This window comes from Schistocerca serialis, chromosome 3 (assembly GCF_023864345.2).
Source record: "Schistocerca serialis cubense isolate TAMUIC-IGC-003099 chromosome 3, iqSchSeri2.2, whole genome shotgun sequence".
Lineage (NCBI taxonomy): Eukaryota > Metazoa > Arthropoda > Insecta > Orthoptera > Acrididae > Schistocerca > Schistocerca serialis.
This window is the reverse complement of record NC_064640.1, coordinates 359,659,919-359,679,550: the sequence shown is the minus strand read 5'-3', so window position 1 is coordinate 359,679,550 and position 19,632 is coordinate 359,659,919. Positions and strand designations below refer to the sequence as shown.

The following is a 19,632-nucleotide window of genomic DNA, read 5'->3' as shown; positions in this document are numbered from 1 at the left end:
TTGTGGACTGCATGGTAACATGAAGGCAGGCTTACTCGTCGCCAAGAAAATCTCAATATTCCGCTGAAACGACCGTAATTTTGTGTCCAGAGACAGATTACCTTTCATACGGTCCTACGATATGCTGCTGTTCTTGTAAGTATTTTGCAATAAGCGTGGGGCAGAGTAGTGATGAGTCTATTTGAAGACAAAGTGATTTTGACCTTTTCGGATTAAAGTTTTGATCTTTCCGGCGAATTTAGGCGGCGGCGAGGCCGTCATATCCTTCTGCCTTATTCCTCGGAGCCTATTAGAGGTCACTGAACAATTCATCAAAAGAACTCATTAATTTTGTGTTTCGTGCCTCTGTAATCGCACCTGCGTTGCCTACCTTTCCCAACCATTCCTCAAGACCAACGGGAATACTAAGTTCGGTTGACTACAACTTATTGCAATATTCATTTATGGCTTCCATGATGTGACACGTAGAGTGCCATCATTTGACTGGTAGTTCTCTATTAAGTGCCTAGGTGCTGTTCGCAGCTCCAGCAACGGTGATCTGTCACCGTATAGTTGTGGTTTCCCTCGCTCTATGTTTTTACAACATTCTACAGCTAAACTGCCACGCCCATCTTCCCTTGAAAACTCTCAGTTGGATATTGAGCAAATAAATGTGATACAGTATGCAGAGTGGTCGATGAAGGCAGTCGACCAGAACTCCACTCTGCATGCATTGTCAGCTAGAGATTGTGATGCTTAAATTCTGTCATTCCCACTCGTTGCTGTATTCGTCACAAATGAATATGCAACCGTACCAGAATATTTGTCTCAGAGTGTCTGTTAGTCCAAATACTTGCACCACGGTAATACTTTCAGTTCACGAATGAAAATATAATTCTGTAATACAGACTTACAGTCGTTGGCAACGATGGCTGGACACCACAGGTTTGAGATCATTTTCGCCTTTCCCATTGCAAATAATTCTCTCTTCTCTTTGGTCAACAGTTGCCTCCGGAGGGAGGATAGACATTAATAAATTGAATGCGGTGACATGTGAAGGTGATGCCTCACCCAGCTTCCAGTCAAGTGATCGGCGTGCATTGCAAGCCTCATCTATACGGAACAGCAGTTCCTTCTTCCCTACCAATGTTCATAATGGCCTCATATCCATGCATGTCCAGTAATTTAAGGAAATTGATTCAGTACATTATCGAGACTGGCGGCACATGCACCTTTCTGAAAAGATATTGTCATGTCGCAAACACAGTCAAGTCCTAATCCGAAAACAGGGGCAACAGAGAAGTACAGCAATTACTGGTAGCATTGAAAGTACGTATTTTACAGACACCAGCGTACAGACAGAGCAGAACTACTTCCTGGATAGAGTGTGTTGCTGTTACTACAAATATCGAACATTTCAGGTTATCAAGCATTAAAAACATAAGAAATTTTGAGAACCTTCTGTAAGTGCTAAATATTATATAACAAAAATTTGGTAGTGATCGGATTTTAACGAGAAGTCCTATCGTCAATCTGTACTGCAGGACTGTAGAGGAGTTCCATACAGAGGACATTGACATCGTCTTTGCGCTTTTGTCTTTTTGATGGAGGGTCATAATTCTCGACTTCGTTTGTGACGCCTGCCAAGCAACAAAGGACACGATGCAGCTATAACTAGCGTTTTAGTAACTTTACCTATAGTCCCACTTTCTGCACAAGCGTAAAAGCTCATACCAAGTTTTCCAGGCTGCATCTCACTGGCCGGCGCTCGTATTAAAGCGTTCTCTGTCCTTTTCCTGGTTGTCCAGGGGCTGTAAGCAAGCCAGCTGTCTTGCTTCTTCAGTCCTGATAATGAGGTCCTCTACTAGTTATCCTGAGTATCATCCAGTTGAAATGGGAGTAGTGTATCCAAGAAATATGTGAAGCCCGTAGTGTCTTGCTTCACTGTGTTATATGCAAATGTCATGTTCCACTCTCTCAGTTCAGAATCAATGATCAATGAGAGCATATCTGCTGACGTCTTATGAAAGGGCCATTCATCTGTGGATGGAAGGCAGTTGTGTTTGTGTGGGTAATCGCACAGTGTAAAGTCATCTAAGATATTAGTCTCGAATGGAGAACTTTTCCACGATCAGAGATCATAACACAGGGTGTTCTATGCTTCAGACTGATGTCGTCTTCAAGGAACCTTGTAATTTCCAGAGTTTCAGCAGGTGGCACAGGTTTGGCGACAGCGTAGTTGGTGACATAGTCAGTGCAGACTACTATCGATGGATTCCTGTGTATGGACTTGGAGAACCTTGGCAAGAGGTAGCGTCCAGTCTAATAGAATGGCGCTGCTTCAGGATAGATTTGTATCAGACTCCCTGGATGTAACTGTGGCCTGTGCTTCTGTCACTGGCCTTCCTTATAGTGGCTCATATTATGTTTAACAAACTGGTAGAGACCTGTCCAGTGGTACCTGATTTTGGGTAGAATGTTCACGAATCCCAGGTGACCAGATGTTGGAGCATCATCACTTCGGGATAGTTGGCAGTTAATGAGCTGGAATGATGGCAATTCTCCTTCGGTTGGTCTTCAAGGCTCCTGTGGTTTTCATCAGTGCTGGATCTTCCCTCTGTTCAGTAACAGTGTTATTTAATGCAGTGAAGACTGAGATTTAATCCACATTGCTGAGTTCCAGAAAAGGATTCCTTTAAAGACAGTCAGCGTCCTTTTATTTGTGGGCATTTTTGTACATCACTGTGACACTGTACTCCTAAAGCCCTAGTGCCCGTCTCACAAATCGACGCAGTGGATCCTTAATGCTAGTAGTCAGTCAGCATAGGGAATGATGGTCCGTCACTACAGTGAATTATTTGCCATATAAATACAGTTGCATCGTGTGGATGCCCCATTCAACTGCAACACACTTTTTCTGTTTTATAGTAGTTCATCTCCGAGTTGCTGAGATTCTGGAAACATAAGCGATCATCTTTTTAGCACTTTCATGAAATTGCACTAGACCTGCACCTGTCTCGTGACCACAAGCGCCAGTTAGAAGTTCTGTCCAGCATTATTGTCATAGAATGCTAAAACATGAGAATTCATTAACGAGGTCCATGCCGCCAGCAGTACATACTTAAAAACAAACAACTCTGAATGGTCAATGCTGGTGGGTTCATCATGATACTGATGTCCAAGTCTGGCGACGCTACTAAATCTCATCCTCCTTTAATAGGTGTGTAGTGTCAAAAATGACCAGACTTGTGTTTCGCACACCAGAGCAAGGGGGAGCACTGCGTTGGTAGCCCTGCAAGTATCTCGTCAGCTGCTGCTACTGCTGGTAATGATGGCATGCGCACAGGCTGTGATGAAACTGTGGTTGTGGCTAGGTTGCGAACCTAGGAGCACCAGCAGTCTGTGGAGAAGGCCTAGAAGCATGGTTGCTAAGAGTGGTGGGGCTGGAAGTTCCTTGTGCTGGCTTAAATGTTCAAATGTGTTTGAAATCTAATGGGACTTAACTGCTAAGGTCATTAGTCCCTAAGCTTACACACTACTTAATCTAAATTATCCTAAGGACAAACACACACACCCATGCCCGAGGGAGGACTCGAACCTCCGCCGGGACCAGCCGTGTGCTGGCTTAAGGAGTTGGAATGTTTCCCGCATGTGTCATGGCCATAGCTGGTTGCCGTAGTGGATCATGTGCTCCTGCCCAACCACAACGTGCAAAACTGGGCGTCCGTTGTCGCTGAGTATGATGCCAGTGCACAACCTAGCTTCCAGTCAAATGTGCAAGCCCACACAGTGATATCCTACTGATAGTGGAGTGTGTAACGTATGCTTGTGCCCTGCAGTGCAGATCGCACCAGATCCTGGAGTGAGCATAGTCTACGCCCATGCTGTACCCCTTGGTCGAGATTTTTCATTGACTAGGGTGGACCAGTATGTGACAAGTAACGTTGTTAGGATTTAGTCAGTGGGCATTAACATCAGTACTTGCGTCATATGTGCCTTGAAAGATATCTCCCTCTGAGTTCGATGCCAGGTGGAAAGGGGCAGTGGTTGGGTGCCATATTCCATTTTGTTGGCAGAATGCCTCAAATTCTGCTGAAACAAACCGTGGTTATTGTCAGATACTTAGATGTGCGCTCTCCATCTATACCAAAAATGATGATGAAGACAGCACAACACCCAGTCCCTGAGCGGAGCAAATCTCTGACCCAGCTGGGAATCAAACCCAGGCCCGTAGGACGGCAATTCGTCACACTGACCACTCAGCTATCGGGGCGGTCGTCCAAAGGGTGCTCAGTCTGTAGCCATGAGCAAAAACATCTGTGGATGCTTGGTTGTGAGTGCAGGCCTGACATATATGCACTGCATACTCGACTGCACTACCTATCTCTGACCAATAAACATGGCGTTGAGGAGAAGCATTCGTCCTCATCATACCACAATGGGGCGAATGTGGAAATGAAGAACTGGGACACAGGATGAAGGTGGAACAACAATGTGACATTCAGCATGACACAGACAGCAGCACTACACCCTGAACAACATTAAGCCTATGTTTCATGGCAAAATAATTTCGCAATAGTAGGAGGTTTGATCCTTTTGACAGGCATTCCGGTCAACCACTTTGTACTGCTATACGCTGTAGGGGATCCTGGCTAGTAGTCATCGCTATTTCACGAACGGTGATGGGGAAATCTTGCAAGATGTGGAGCATAGTCTTGTCTAGTGCAAAACACACTGCTTCCTGTTGGACAGACTAAATGTCAGGGCCACTTGGGAGGCGTGATAAATGTGCTGGCATTTGCATGCTGTGTAGTGGGTCGAAAAGGAATTTATGAACCCCCAGCAATGCAGGAAAAATGGGTCAGCTACCCATTTTGTTTTATCAAAACTAAAAAAAAAGAAGCTGTGTCGAAGTTGCATTGCACTCCCATATGACAAAACATGATATTTTTTAACGTCATATATAATTGCCAATGCCTCCTTTACTATTTGTGAATAATTTTGCTGCGCCTGTGATAGTGTCTTAGATGCAAAAGTTGTTGTTGCTCTGTACCATCGGCATTCTAATGCACCAGGATGGCTTCAGGCCATTATTGTGATGCAATTGTCAAGGGTTAGGAGCGTGCCCTGTTTGAACGTTGCTAAGGACGAGGCGAACTTCCTTTGTTTATTTAAACTGCAAGAATGCTTTGTGAGATTCGTGAGACTAAATGAACGGAACCCCCTTATTCCTCAAATGGTTCAATAAATTCATGAGGTTTGCTGCCTAGAGAATGAATTTTGCGTAATATTTCACATTCTCCAGAAAAGACTACAATTCCTTTAAGTTTTATTGGCGACAACAACTTCTCAATAGCATCAAAGTGCTCTGTCATCACTGTGATATCTCTTCTGCCTAACATATGCGGCAAATACTGCATGGGCTGTGCAAAGAACTTGCATTTCTGCTGGTTACAATGGAGCCCATACTCAGGCAGCTACCGAAAGTGTATCTAAAAGTTTTGTATGCGTTGTTTCTTGGTAGCACTCATCACCCAAACGTCATCCAAATAGTTGACACACTTCATAATACCTATCTTGGGTTAGTTGTTATGTGTATCTTCGGAAAGTTCCTGGTACTTTTGTGACCCCAAATGATAATCTATTGCATGGATACCTTTCAAAAGGCGTATTTATTACCCGATTTTCTGGATGTCTGCGTCTAGAAGTAAGTGCAAGTAGACACACTTCAAGTCAAGTTTTGAAAAGCATGCCCCCTGCCAACTATGCTGAGAGATGCTCTGGCTGAGGATTGGGTAAATGTCGATCTCACTTTTTACGTTAACTGTGACAATGAAATCACTGAGAATAATTATAGACCCATTAGCTTCATTTACGACCACCATGAGATTCACCCACTGACTATGTGAATGGCGCATATACCCCCAGTTCCTGTAACCTGTCTGATTTGGGCTTTAATGTGTCTCGCATTTGGAACGAGATTGGCTGTGCAATACAAAATTTTGGCAGCGTGGACTGCTTGAGTAATATATGGTCTTCATCTAATTTAGCCCTACCCAGTGTTGATTATAATAACCACTGATAATTCTTTAATTACCATTTTAGATCCTGGAATGGTACAGAGCTGACACCAGGTTCACTTCATGCAATACTTGGGAAGCAAATGTGGCGAATGTATCTAAACCAAAAATGTTTACAGCTGACAGTGAACTTAAACCAACAAAGAGATTCGGTGATCCACGTTGTTGTATTTTGCCCATACAGTAATTTGCCATCTCAAGGGAATCTTTTGCAACACAAGTTACAGCGAACACTCAGGCCTGGTCAGGATCTGTCGTCCATAGTGCATCGGCGGACAGTGACACATCAGTCCATGATGTATTGTCTAACATCAGCCCACCATGTTGTTTTTCTCTGTCACATTATTGCCAAGGGCCCTTACTTGAGACATGTGTAGCATGTGTCGAAAAGATGTGGACACTGTTGACGCTTGTGGCGCATCCAGCTGTCTGGACAAGACTTAGGCATCAACTGGGGCCAGTCCGACGCTGAAGTGATGTGGCCTCTTTGTGATCTACCACCGATACAGAAAGCTTACGCTGTCTGTCTCTACATATCATTCCCAGTAAAATTTCCGATCCAGAGGCGGAGCTTATCGTATTATTTAAGGAATATGAGCTACTTCCAGGCACCTAGTTTGCTTACATCTGTTTACTAGGTCTACTGAAATCTACTTGGGAGAAATAAATGCTTCCTTACGCAGGAATCACACCCTGAGTGTCATCCAGGGTACCATGCTCAGTTCAGGAACATTTTTCTTTCAAATGATGCTGTGTGGTGCCACCTCCCCTCACCCCCTGTTCCGTCATAAACTTTCACTCATGTCAGTTTCTGCAACTAATTGTGATGAACACCGTATACAAATATTGCACGTGGACACTGCTGGCACCCCTTTCATCTTGGCATCCCAAGTGGCTGCTACTAATTGTGATACATTATGTAAAGAAATATTCAGTTGTGGCACCCTTTCTAACTTGGTGTCCAAGCAGTGGCTTTTGTCACTTGGGCCTTAATCTGGTCCTGTAGGGGACCAACTAGTTGGATCATGGCAGACAGCTGAGCTGTCTGCTATCTATAAACGCATTTTGAGCTGCTGCAGACACCTCAGACTCTTTTCAGTATTGTTGGAGCCGGACAGTTCCAAAACACTAGTCTGGACCTCCTTGCCTGATGTTAATCTGACACCTATGTCTCTGATTAAACAGTCAGCATATGAGACACCTCAGTTAGTACATTCAAACTTGAATTACTGAGTGAGCCCTTTCATGTCCACTGTCCAGGGCATATATACATATGCATCCTGAATTGATTAAATTGCAATCTCACTGCCAAAAAATGTGTTTGGTGGCAGAAATGCTCACTCAGCAAACTGCACAATTTGTAGAATTCTACTGTTCCAGGGGCGAGGGCTGCCGCACAGTTGCTCATCTCACTGGCTGCATGCTAACAATTCGGATCAGCTTCTGAATCTGCTCCTGCTGTAGTTGTTGTTGCAATCATATCTGTTCCTAATGCTGTCATTGTTGCAGCCACATTTGTTTCTGCTGTTGTTCCTGCAGCATTATTTGGTGCTGCAAAGATCCAGAAACTTTGAATCCATTGTTATGAGCTTATTCACATGCAAGAGTCAGCCTCATCACCACTGTAATAATGCACTACTCAAGTGTGGGACTGTCACTTGGTGGTTTCTGATAAGCAGCAAGTAGCAGAAAGGACCGAGAGGACAATGGTGAAAACCATATATAAATCCAAAAGAACAAACTAAGAGTAACCAAAGATGTGAAAATCAAGAATCGTCAACATCGTACAAACTAAACTGGAATAGCAAACCAAAGATAAATAACCAAGAGCAACCTAGTAACTTGAACAAGGAAATGTGCATTTTCCTCCTAGTTTATGCTGCCAGAGAGTCTTGCCAGTAGGTGTGAAGGCCACACTGCCTTTGATGTGACTGTGAAAAGAAACAATTCTGGATGACCATCACTGGTGCGTTCAAACTAATATTGATCTCTGAATCCAACAATGACACTAAAATCTCCCTGCAGTAGTTCTTTAAAATCATGAACCTTGGTACAGAAGTCCTTTATGAATCGTTGGTAATACAAGCACATTTGAGAAAACTTCTCACTTCATGAATGTGTTGAGGAGTTGGAAAATCTGTGACTGTTCTTATTTTCTCTAGAATGGGATTCACTCCATCACCATTAACTAGATATCCCATGGCTTTTATTTCTTAGGCAATTCAGAGGCTCCTTATTGGGTTCATATGAAGGCCTGTGGTCTGAATACACTACAACCTGGTTGTCAAGTGGCTTAGATGTTCTTCAATTTCTTTTTTTAATTTTAATTTTTATTTTTTTAAAGACATTGTCATCCAGATAGCAAAGATAGGACATCCATTTAAGGTATTGCTGAAGCAATTTGTCCATCATATGCTTGAACTTGACTGGAGCATTACATGGTTCAGATAGCATAACTTTGAATTTTTAGAAACTGTCAGGTGTTGTCAAGGAAATCTTTTTCTGGTCATATCTTTCATGAGTGCTAGCCCTGCAAGATAGGTAGGAGAACTTCTGTTAAATTTGTAAGGTGAGAGAAGAGGTATTGTCAGAAGTACAGCTGTGAGTGTGTGTCATGAGTCATGTTTCGATAGATACATTGGTAGAGCACTTGCACATGAAAAGAAAAGGTACCAGTTTCAAGTCCCATTGTGCACACAGTTTCAGTCTGTCATTAAATATCTAATGCTTGTATTGAACAGATCTTGTCTTAGCCTGTTTACAGACAGCTGATAGTGTACAGTGTAAAACTACATGTAGAGTTTGAAATTTTAGATAAAAAGAGGAAGTGAGTAGTGTAAGGGAAGGAGTAGTAGCTTTTTTAAGGTATTGTCTCTCTCATAATATACATGTATAAAATAATCGAAAATAACTTCCTTAATCATCATTCTGAGTAGATTACTGATAGTAATAATTTGTTACAAGTATACTTCAGAGAAGTAGCATGCAGTAACTACTTCTGAATATCAATACAGAACTTGACTCTTTCTGTAGCCCTAATGGCTATTCTGCATGATTTTGTTTACAGAACGTGCAGTATGAATGAGTGAGTAAATGAAAAGATGAGAATAAAGCCAAAGTGGATAAGAAGGACCAAAGAAAACTCAGTTTTAGGGACAATGCTGATGAGTACAGCCATTTGTGAAGATCAAACTTGTGACTGACTGGTCACTTTGCTGTTTTGTGTCCATGTTCATCTGCTTTGAATGAGCAAACTGAAAATTCACTTACACTGCATTATTTATGTATTTATGCAGGAGTGCATCTTTGTAGGACATGAATAACTCTTACAGAAATTTCACCAAATGGTGACCAAGACCTGGTTTCTGCTGCTGCTTGGCTGTACAGTCTTACAGTTTGGAACTTAAGCACTCTGATTATACAGTAAAGCGTAACAGCTGGAGCAGAGTCCAGATACACCTATGGATCACTATTTTTTTAACACTAGTTTCACAGAGTAATACTGAAAATAAACATTGCTCATGACTATTCCAGCATTTAAAATGGTAAAGGCTTTACAAACTTCATTTTCATGTACTGTGACCACCCATTCTCCATAAATATGTCTTACATCACAGTTTTTTTTTAGATTAGTTGACAACATAAACTCACGCCTTGTTTATAAATCATTTTAACAAGGAAAAATGAGAAATGTGAAATGAATACCTGTAGATGATAGTTTGCTGGTGCATAGACATCTGCAACAGATGCAAAAACTACATAATCTTTCAAGCATTTAGTATTTTTCTCATTAGCTAGTCTCTCTCTCTCTCTCTCTCTCTCTCTCTCTCTCTCTCTCTCTCTTTCTTTCGCTTTCTCTCTCTCTCTCTCTCTCTCTCTCTCTCTCTCTCTCTCTCTCTCTCTCCCCCCCCCCCTTTATCCCCCTCTTTCTGTCATCTGTAGGTGAGTGATTGTTCAGTGTCTTAATCCTTTTTCCATTTTCATACTATATCTCATATCAATAATACAAATTTATTTATTAGGAAATACAGACAATTTCACCCAGGAGTACCAGTTATTTCTAATAGTTCAAAATGGTGGAAGTACGCGTACAACTCTGTACTGGAACAGAGAGTGAGACCTTACACTTGGACCAACATTAAAAAGCACAGGTCAGCACAGAACGCAAGTTTTGTAATTTTAGTTATTCTTTTGCATAATTTTTTATTAACATCTGATTTTTCATTCAGGGAATATTATTTGAAATACAAAGATGCATACAAAAAAGCACTGTTCAGTCCAAATGACACCGAACTGAAACTTGATCTGCAGCAACTAGAAGATAGGCTCACCATCTTGCATATAATTGTTGCAAGAGAGCATGCCAAACTAGAGGTAATGTAACACTGCCGTGGGTTATTTTGAGTAACTGTGAGTATTTACAGTTCTTGAAGACTGGTTAATATTATTTATGTCTGTTTATTTAGCTTCACCGTGAAAATCCAGAACGTATACATGTGAGAGAGAGTACTGTTGACTGGTGGGGAATAACAAGAGAAGAAAGCACTGTGGAGTTTCTTATTCTTTCTGAAAAAGAACGAGGTCTGTGGGCTCAACTTTCTTCCCCAGAAAAGAAGAAAATTTGTGAGACAATTGGTTTTGTTGAAGGAGCAATGAAAATGGACAAGCCAAAGCAGTACATAGGTAAACAGATTTACATTCCAGTTGCCTGGTTCATTTAACAATCAAGTATTATTATTTACATATTTTAATGTTAAATGTACCATTTCTTATTTAAATCTCTCAATTTATAAAAAAGTACTATACTCTAAATATTTGCCTGTACCATATTGTAGTTTCAAGGGAAAATGCATGGAGATCTGTGTGTCTGTGAAAGGATTTGTAGTCTTTTGTTTCCTCATCATCATTTTCTTTTCAGTATGTTGTACAGCTGTAATTCATTTTTTATTTACAGTTTTCCTTCCCACAGTTTTTCTTACTTTTTGCTGTTCTTCTTATTATTGGTCTAGCTTCTGGACATGCACTATTTTCTGTTAGTTTCTTCTGCTTCCTTGCATTGACATGTAATGTTAATATCATTCCTTTTGAAAAGAGCAATCTCACACAGATGTAAACTAATATCATATGATTAAGGCAGTGACTTCAAGGTCTTTGTACCAAGTGAGGTGGCACAGAAATTAACACTCTAAAATCACATTTATGAAGACCGAGACACAAATCCCCATTTGGTCATGCTGATTTAGGTTTTCCACAATCAACCTAAATTATTTCATTTTTGTGCTGGAACGCTTCCTTCAAAACAGTTGTCACTGATGTTTTGTTCTGTACTTGTCTAATCTGAGCCTTTGCTCCTGTCAAAATTATTTATTTCAGCAGACTACAAAAGATTCACCAAACAAGGGTCTTCACAGTTACACTCACAACATAGTATCAACACTTTCTGTTTTACCAGACCAAAGATTCCATTGCACTTGCATCACTCTAATTCAGTCACACAGCACCATGAGTCAGACTGATTCCAATGGTTTTGTTAAAAGATCAGCTAACTGGTTAGTCCCATGAGCTTGTTCTAATTCAAGGTCCCCATTCAAGAATATTTCCCTGATGTAGAAGTGATGGACTTCTATATGCTTGATTTTTGATGACTCATTGGATTTTTAGACAGCTTCACTGTACTTGCATTGTCAACATAGTGTGCAAGTGGAGTCACTTGTTTGGAAGTTCCAATCAGTTCATACAGAAGCCTTTTCAGCCAGAACAATGTGTTTGCTCCTTCACTTTATAATACTATTTCTGCTCCTGTAGTGGGTGTTGCCACTTCCTTTCATTATTGACTAATCCATGATACAGTCGCATGACCCCAGTCCAAAGATTCCATTGCACTTTCATAACAAAGATATGAAAATTCACATTACACAGACATTACAATACACTTTTTATTTTTATTTTCAGTAGTAACAGCTCCATCCCTAATCATGTCACTGTCAGCAGGATATGAAACTGTAAATTTATTGTATTCTTTCAAAGGCTTTATTTCAAATTTTTAATTTATAGTCGCCCACAATTTTGTAAGACATTACACAATAGAATAACTGTTTCAACAAGATAACAAACAGCACCTAACTGCTTGTTTGTCATATAAGAATTTATTGCAGTAGCTGTAGATAAGATGCTGCGTCTTGAAATACTGGGTAAACTAGTAGCCCTTTTTGGTGTGCTTTCTGTTTTTCTTTTGTAATTTGTTTATCCAGGAAAGCTTTTGTAACTTTTTTGCTAATTTCAGTTGTTGAGGATAAATCTGGAGTATATAGGACCAGAATTCTACATCTGTATACTTTTTCTGCAAGCCACCATAGGGTGCATGGTGGAGGGTACGCTCTACCACTACTAATCAATCCCTTCCCTGTTCTACTCACATACGGAGTAAGGGAAAAACAACTATCTATAAGCCTCCATATGTGCCTAATTTTGTGGTCCTTACTCAAAATGTATGTTGGCAATGGAAGATTCGTACTGCAGTCAGATTTAAATACCTGTTCTCTGAATTCTCTCAATAGTGTTCTTCAAAAAGGATATCACCTAATTACCTGTTACTTTCATTAAGTAACCATACATGCCAATTGTCCCTACTATGGTTTTCAGAACACATTGCTTTACTACTCAGGAGGAGTTACAGTCTCAAACAAGCTCAGCAAGCCAAACTGTTTATACATTTCCAAGAAACGGTCAGTTTGTGACATCTTCAAACCACTATCTAGCTTTATGTAGTACTAAGGCCCAAAACTTGCCTAATTTAATCCCATAGTATGCAATGGCATGACTTTGACATCTTAAGCAGCAGCCTGATGACATCACAAACTGACTGTTGTCTGTAAATGTATAAACAGTTCAAACTTGCTGAGCTTGTTTGAGATTGTAACTCTTTCTGAGTTGTTATTGCCCCTGATGATGTCTCCAGCATTGGAGGTTGAAATGGACCATGATCTAATAGCCACAAAACTAATATCACCAGAAACTCAAATACCACCTGTGAAAAAGCCCTCATTCCATGAACATGGAATGTTTCAAAATATATATTTTAACATGCATTTTCTGGGGATATCATGGGCAGCTGTGAGTGCATTTGTCATAACTAAGTTAGAAATGGTGGTATAAATAGTGTATCTGCTTCATATTTTGCCAATTTGTGGCAACAAAGAATGTGGTGATATATAGTTGGGTGTTGTCTGTTGTTTTTAGTGTTTTGTTTAAGTAATTTTAAGTTTCTCTCTACATAAAACATTTCAGTTTTCATTACCTCTGCATGTAGCTCTCAACTGGGAGATACTCTGACTGAAAAACAAATATATTTGGCATATGCTAAGTTACCAGTATTGTACGGAGAAAGTGATGCATACTTACTGTGTTGCTCTTTCATCACCAGGCCAGACTGTTTGAGGAGTAGAGTTAATTTCTTCCTTTCCTTGTACCTATCTGTTAAAGGAATAAATACAACATTAATGAATTTCGATATTGTAACTGGAAATACTATTGCTATTGTTCATATTGTGTATGGAGGGCCAGTTCACAGTCTGTGTGGCATAAAATGCTTTTATATTGTGCACTAGGACACTGTAGACTTTGTTCGGAAGTGGTGCTGACATACCCTGGCATACTAACATGGCTGTTAGTAGCAGTTCCATATTTCTATGGTGATACTTGGGAATTTAACTTGCTGTGTATTAACCAATATAATGGATGTTGGAAAGACATTACTTTGATTTGCTTCAGTGATTCAGATACCTTAATGATGCTCCATGTTATTCTGATTGGCTTAGGAATGATATCATTCTGTGCACAAGCAACAGAAAATCCAGGATGGAATATGAACTGTTGAGTCACGGGCAGGCACAATGAAAAAGAATGCTAGACATATTTCAGCTATCAGACAAACTCCTTCTTCAGGAATAGAAAACACACACACACCACAGTGGCACATGGTCACTGCCATCTTGGGGCACTAAGGCCTGGCTGCAACTGCATTTGATGTGAGCAGCAATGTTGCTGGATGAGTATTGGGGGTTAAGGAATATGTGTTGGCTGGGGAGGGAGGTGGATAGCAGAACAGGCATGGAGGAAGATGCTATTGTTGTCTGTTGTAGTGTGTAGGAATTTTTATTTTTTATTTTATTTTATTTATTTATTTTTATTTACACACCAAGTTCAAGGTCATGGAATGTGTCAGTACATGAAGTTACAAAATAAAAGTAATAACAGATAAAAATAAAATGTTTATGAACCCGAAAAAGTCAAGCCATAAGATTAAGTAAACGCAATCAACAATGCAACAAGAATCAGCTTAATTTTTCAAGGAGCTCCTCAAAAGAGTAGAAGGAATGACCCACGAGGAAACTCTTCAGTTTTGATTTGAAAGTGTGTTGATTACTGCTAAGAGTTTTGAATTCTTGTGGTAGTTTATTGAAAATGGGTGCAGCAGTATAATCCACACCTTTCTGCACAAGAGTTAAGTCCGATCCAAATGCAGGTTTGATATCTGCCAAGTATTAACTGAGTGAAAGCTGCTTGTTCTTGGGAATAAGCTAATAATGTCAACAAGAAATGAAAGTAAGGAATGTATGTATTGAGAGGCTAGTGTCAAAATACCCTGATTCGTGAACAGGGGTCGACAGGAGGTTTGTGAACTTATACCACTTATTGCCCAAACAACCTGTTTCTGAGCCAAAAATATCCTTTTAGAATGGAAAGAGTTACCCCAAAATATAATACCGTATGACATTAGCAAATGAAAATAAACAAAGTTGACTAATTTTTGTGTCAAATGATCACTTACTTCAGATACCGTTCGAATAGTAAAAATATCAGCATTAAGTCTTCGAACAAGATCCTAAATATGTGCTTTCCATGTCAGTTTACTATCTATCTGAACACCTAGAAATTTGAACTGTCTAGTTTCACTAATCATGTGTCCATTCTGTGAAGTTAAAATGTTTGGTTTTGTTGAATTGTGTGTTAGAAACTGTAAAAAATGAGTCTTACTGTGATCTAGCATTAGTTTGTTTTCTACAAGCCATGAACTTATGTCATGAACTCCACTATTTGAAACCGAGGTAATGTTGCACACTGTGTCCTTTACTACCAAGCTAGTGTCATCAGCAAACAGAAATATTTGAGAGTTACCCGTAATACTAGACGCCATATCATTTATATAAATAAGGAACAGGAGTGGCCTCAACACTGATCCCTGGGGCACTCCCTATTTGACTGTACCCAACTCAGACCCAACACCACAGCCATTCTCAACACTGTGAATAATGACCTTTTGCTGTCTGTTGCTAAAGTAAGAGGTGAACCAATTGTGGTCTACTTTGCATATTCCGTAATGGTCCAACTTCTGGAGCAATATTTTGTGAACACAATCAAACACCTTAGTTAAATCAAAAAACATCCCTAGCATTCAAAACTTTTTGTTTAACCCATCCAGTACCTCACAGAGAAAAGAGAATATAGTATTTTCGGTTGTTAAATGACTTATAAAGTCAAACTGTACATTTGATAGCAAATTGTGTGATATAAAACAATCAGTTAACCTTACATACACAGCCTTTTCAGTAACTTTTGCAAACACTTATGGAATAGAAATAGGCCTAAAATTGTCTGCATTATCCCTTTCTCGATTTTTACAAAGCAGTTTTACTACTGAGTACTTTAATTGTTCAGGGAAATGACCATTCCTAAAGGAAAAATTACAAATATAACTAAATACAGGGCTAACATGTTCTGCACAATTCTTAAATACTCTGATAGGCAGTCCATCATATGATGAGAGTCCCTTAGTCTTTAGTGATTTGATTACCGACTCAATCTCCCTCTTGTCTGTGTGACAGAGGAGTATTTCTGACATCAATCTTGGAAAGGCATATGCCAAGAGAGTTATATAATTCCCTGTAGAAACTAAGTTTTTGTGTAATTCACCAGCAATGCTCAGAAAATGATTGTTAAATACTGTACATATATCTGATCTATCAGTAACAGAAATATTTTTACTATGAACTGACTCTATATCATCGACATTGTGCTGTTGACCAGACGCTTCCTTCACAACTGACCATATGGTTTTGATTTTATCCTGTGAATTAGCTATTCTATTTGTGTACCACATACTCTTTGCCTTCCCAATAACATTTTAAGCACCTTACAGTACTGTTTGTAATGGGTTACTGTAGCTTGTTTGTGACTACTTCTAACATTTTGATATCATTATCCCACTAGTCAGCCACCTGGGCTGCCTTTTACTGCTCTCAAAGAGCATGAGAAATGTGTTAAGGAAAGCATTATATGTGTCATCTATGTTATCGGCACTGTAAAAATCCTGCCACTCTTGTTTCTTGACAAGGTTTAAAAATCTATTGCTACATAATTTGTAATTATATGTGACATTTATTTGAGTTCAAAAGCCTTTTAATGTTAAAATTTGGGCATCATGGTCTGAAAGACCATTCACCCTTTTACTAACAGAATGCCCATCTAGTAAGGAAGAAGGAATAAAAATACTGTCTATGGGTGTGCTACTGTTCCCCTGCACCGTAGCTGGAAAAAACACAGTCTGCATCAGATCATATGAATTTAGGAGATCTACCAACATCCTTTCTCTTGCACAATCATGTACAAAATTAGTATCAAAGTCACCACAAATAACTAAGTTCTGGTACCTTCTATAAAATGAATCAAGAACCCTCTCTAGCTTGAACAGAAATGCCCTGAAGTCAGAGTTAGGGGACCTATAAACAACAACTATTGGAAGTTTAGTTTCACTAAATTCAACTGCCCCTGCACAACATTCAAATGTCTGTTCAGTGCAGTGCCATGATATGTCTATGGACTCAAATGGAGTACTGTTGTTTACATAAATGGTCACTCCCCCACCCTGCAAGGAACTCCTTCAGAAACAGCCAGCTAATCTATATCCTGATAAAGGAAGCCTCTGAACTGTCATATTATTTAAGTGATGCTCTGATATACCAATAATGCCATAGGCAACATCTATAAGCAATTCGCTAACTTTATCTCTAATACCTCTTATATTTTGATGAAATATGCTATTTCCTTCTCTACTTGGAAACATGACGTCCTCTGAAGGTGAGCCCTTAGTTAGAGGGACTTCCTTTAAGCAGTTATACCTATCAGCTGACTTCCATCTAAAAATGGTGCCGTTTTAACACCAACTACTACAGGAATTGTCCCATGAGTTATCCCACCACTGTCCACCACTGGCCTCCCCTTCCCACACCTAATTGAGGTGCAGGCCGTGCCTAGTGAAACCTGATCTACTGATAGACTCAACTGGCACCACTGCAATGTGACCCATGCCCTCTGCCATCAGTGTCCTCTCCAGCTCGATGTAAATACACTTAAAGCTGTATTAAGATGAGGCTGTTCATGATGCTGAAACAGTTGCATGAAATGCACGTTAGTGCTGCCAGTTTGAGTAGCTATCTTTACCAGGTCATCACCTATATCATATTTCCCATCCCTATCAAGACTATTCCCTGTTCCACCCACTATCACTACCTGATCCTCCTTCATAAAATTCCTACATAACTCCCCTATGTTGTCAGTCACCTGAGCCAACCCTGCAATAGGCTTCACAATGCTGGTGACCTGATACTCACCCACAATGCTTCCTGCAACTGTTGGTCCACACCTCTACTGTGCGAACTACCTAGCAGCAGAACCTTCTTCTTTATGTTAGAGTTTGCAACTGACTTAGGCTTCCTAACTGCTGAGGACTGCTGCATGTTTCCTATACCTACATGTACATGAGACTCCTCTCCACTCAACTCTGACATTTGGTCAGATCTATTACATACAGGGTGTTACAAAAAGGTACCGCCAAACTTTCAGGAAACATTCCTCACACACAAATAAAGAAAAGTTGTTATGTAGACATGTGTCTGGACATGCTTAATTTCCATGTTAGAGCTCATTTTAGTTTCGCCCACCTATTCTCAATGGAGCACGTTATCATGATTTCATACGGGATACTCTACCTGTGCTGCTAGAACATGTGCCTTTACAAGTACGACACAACATGTGGTTCATGCACGATGGAGCTCCTGCACATTTCAGTCGAAGTGTGTTCGTACGCTTCTCAACAACGGATTCGGTGACCGATTGATTGGTAGAGGTGGACCAATTCCATGGCCTCCACGCTCTCCTGACCTCAACCCTCTTGACTTTCATTTATGGGGGCATTTGAAAGCTCTTGTCTACGCAACCCCGGTACCAAATGTAGAGACTCTTCGTGCTCGTATTGTGGACGGCTGTGATACAATACGCCATTCTCCAGGACTGCATCAGCACATCAGGGATTCCATGTGATGTGGATGCATGTATCCTCGCTAACGGAGGACATTTTGAACATTTCCTGTAACAAAGTGTTTGAAGTCACACTGGTACGTTCTGTTGCTGTGTGTTTCCATTCCATGATTAATGTGATTTGAAGAGAAGTAATAAAATGAGCTCTAATATGGAAAGTAAGCGTTTCCAGACACATGTCTACATAACATATTTTCTTTCTTTGTGTGTGAGGAATGTCTCCTGAAAGTTTGGCCGTACCTTTTTGTAACACCCTGTATAAGCAAAGTGCTTCCATCTGAATACCTCCTCCTCCTAGCTGCTTTCTTGCCAAGTGCCAGTTTCAATTCCCCAGCACCATTCACCCTCCTCAACCTATCTAATTTCTCCTTTGCTTATTGTAACTGCCCCTGAAGGGCATAGATCATATGCTCCTGCTCCTTTTTCAACTTACACTCCTGAAAATGGAAAAAAGAACACATTGACACCGGTGTGTCAGACCCACCATACTTACTCCGGACACTGCGAGAGGGCTGTACAAGCAATGATCACACGCACGGCACAGCGGACACACCAGGAACCGCGGTGTTGGCCGTCAAATGGCGCTAGCTGCGCAGCATTTGTGCACCGCCGCCGTCAGTGTCAGCCAGTTTGCCGTGGCATACGGAGCTCCATCGCAGTCTTTAACACTGGTAGCATGCCGCGACAGCATGGACGTGAACCGTATGTGCAGTTGACGGACTTTGAGCGAGGGCGTATAGTGGGCATGCGGGAGGCCGGGTGGACGTACCGCCGAATTGCTCAACACATGGGGCGTGAGGTCTCCACTGTACATCGATGTTGTCACCAGTGGTCGGCGGAAGGTGCACGTGCCCGTCGACCTGGGACCGGACCGCAGCGATGCACGGATGCACGCCAAGACCGTAGGATCCTACGCAGTGCCGTAGGGGACCGCACCGCCACTTCCCAGCAAATTAGGGACACTGTTACTCCTGGGGTATCGGCGAGGACCATTCACAACCGTCTCCATGAAGCTGGGGTACGGTCCCGCACACCGTTAGGCCGTCTTCCGCTCACGCCCCAACATTGTGCAGCCCGCCTCCAGTGGTGTCGCGACAGGCGTGAATGGAGGGACGAATGGAGACGTGTCGTCTTCAGCGATGAGAGTAGCTTCTGCCTTGGTGCCAATGATGGACGTATGCGTGTTTGGCGCCATGCA

The 19,632-nt window shown here is 41.0% G+C and overlaps 1 protein-coding gene across 1 annotated transcript in view; it reads left to right on the top strand.

The window, feature by feature from the left end:
- Window positions 1-19,632, top strand: part of LOC126470164 (intermembrane lipid transfer protein VPS13A-like) — a 762,201-nt gene that overhangs the window by 176,883 nt on the left and 565,686 nt on the right. The window contains exons 8-10 of the mRNA XM_050097791.1: window positions 10,082-10,210; window positions 10,289-10,433; window positions 10,526-10,742. Coding sequence (XP_049953748.1) covers window positions 10,082-10,210; window positions 10,289-10,433; window positions 10,526-10,742 — 491 coding nt within the window. The remainder of the gene's footprint in view (window positions 1-10,081; window positions 10,211-10,288; window positions 10,434-10,525; window positions 10,743-19,632) is intronic.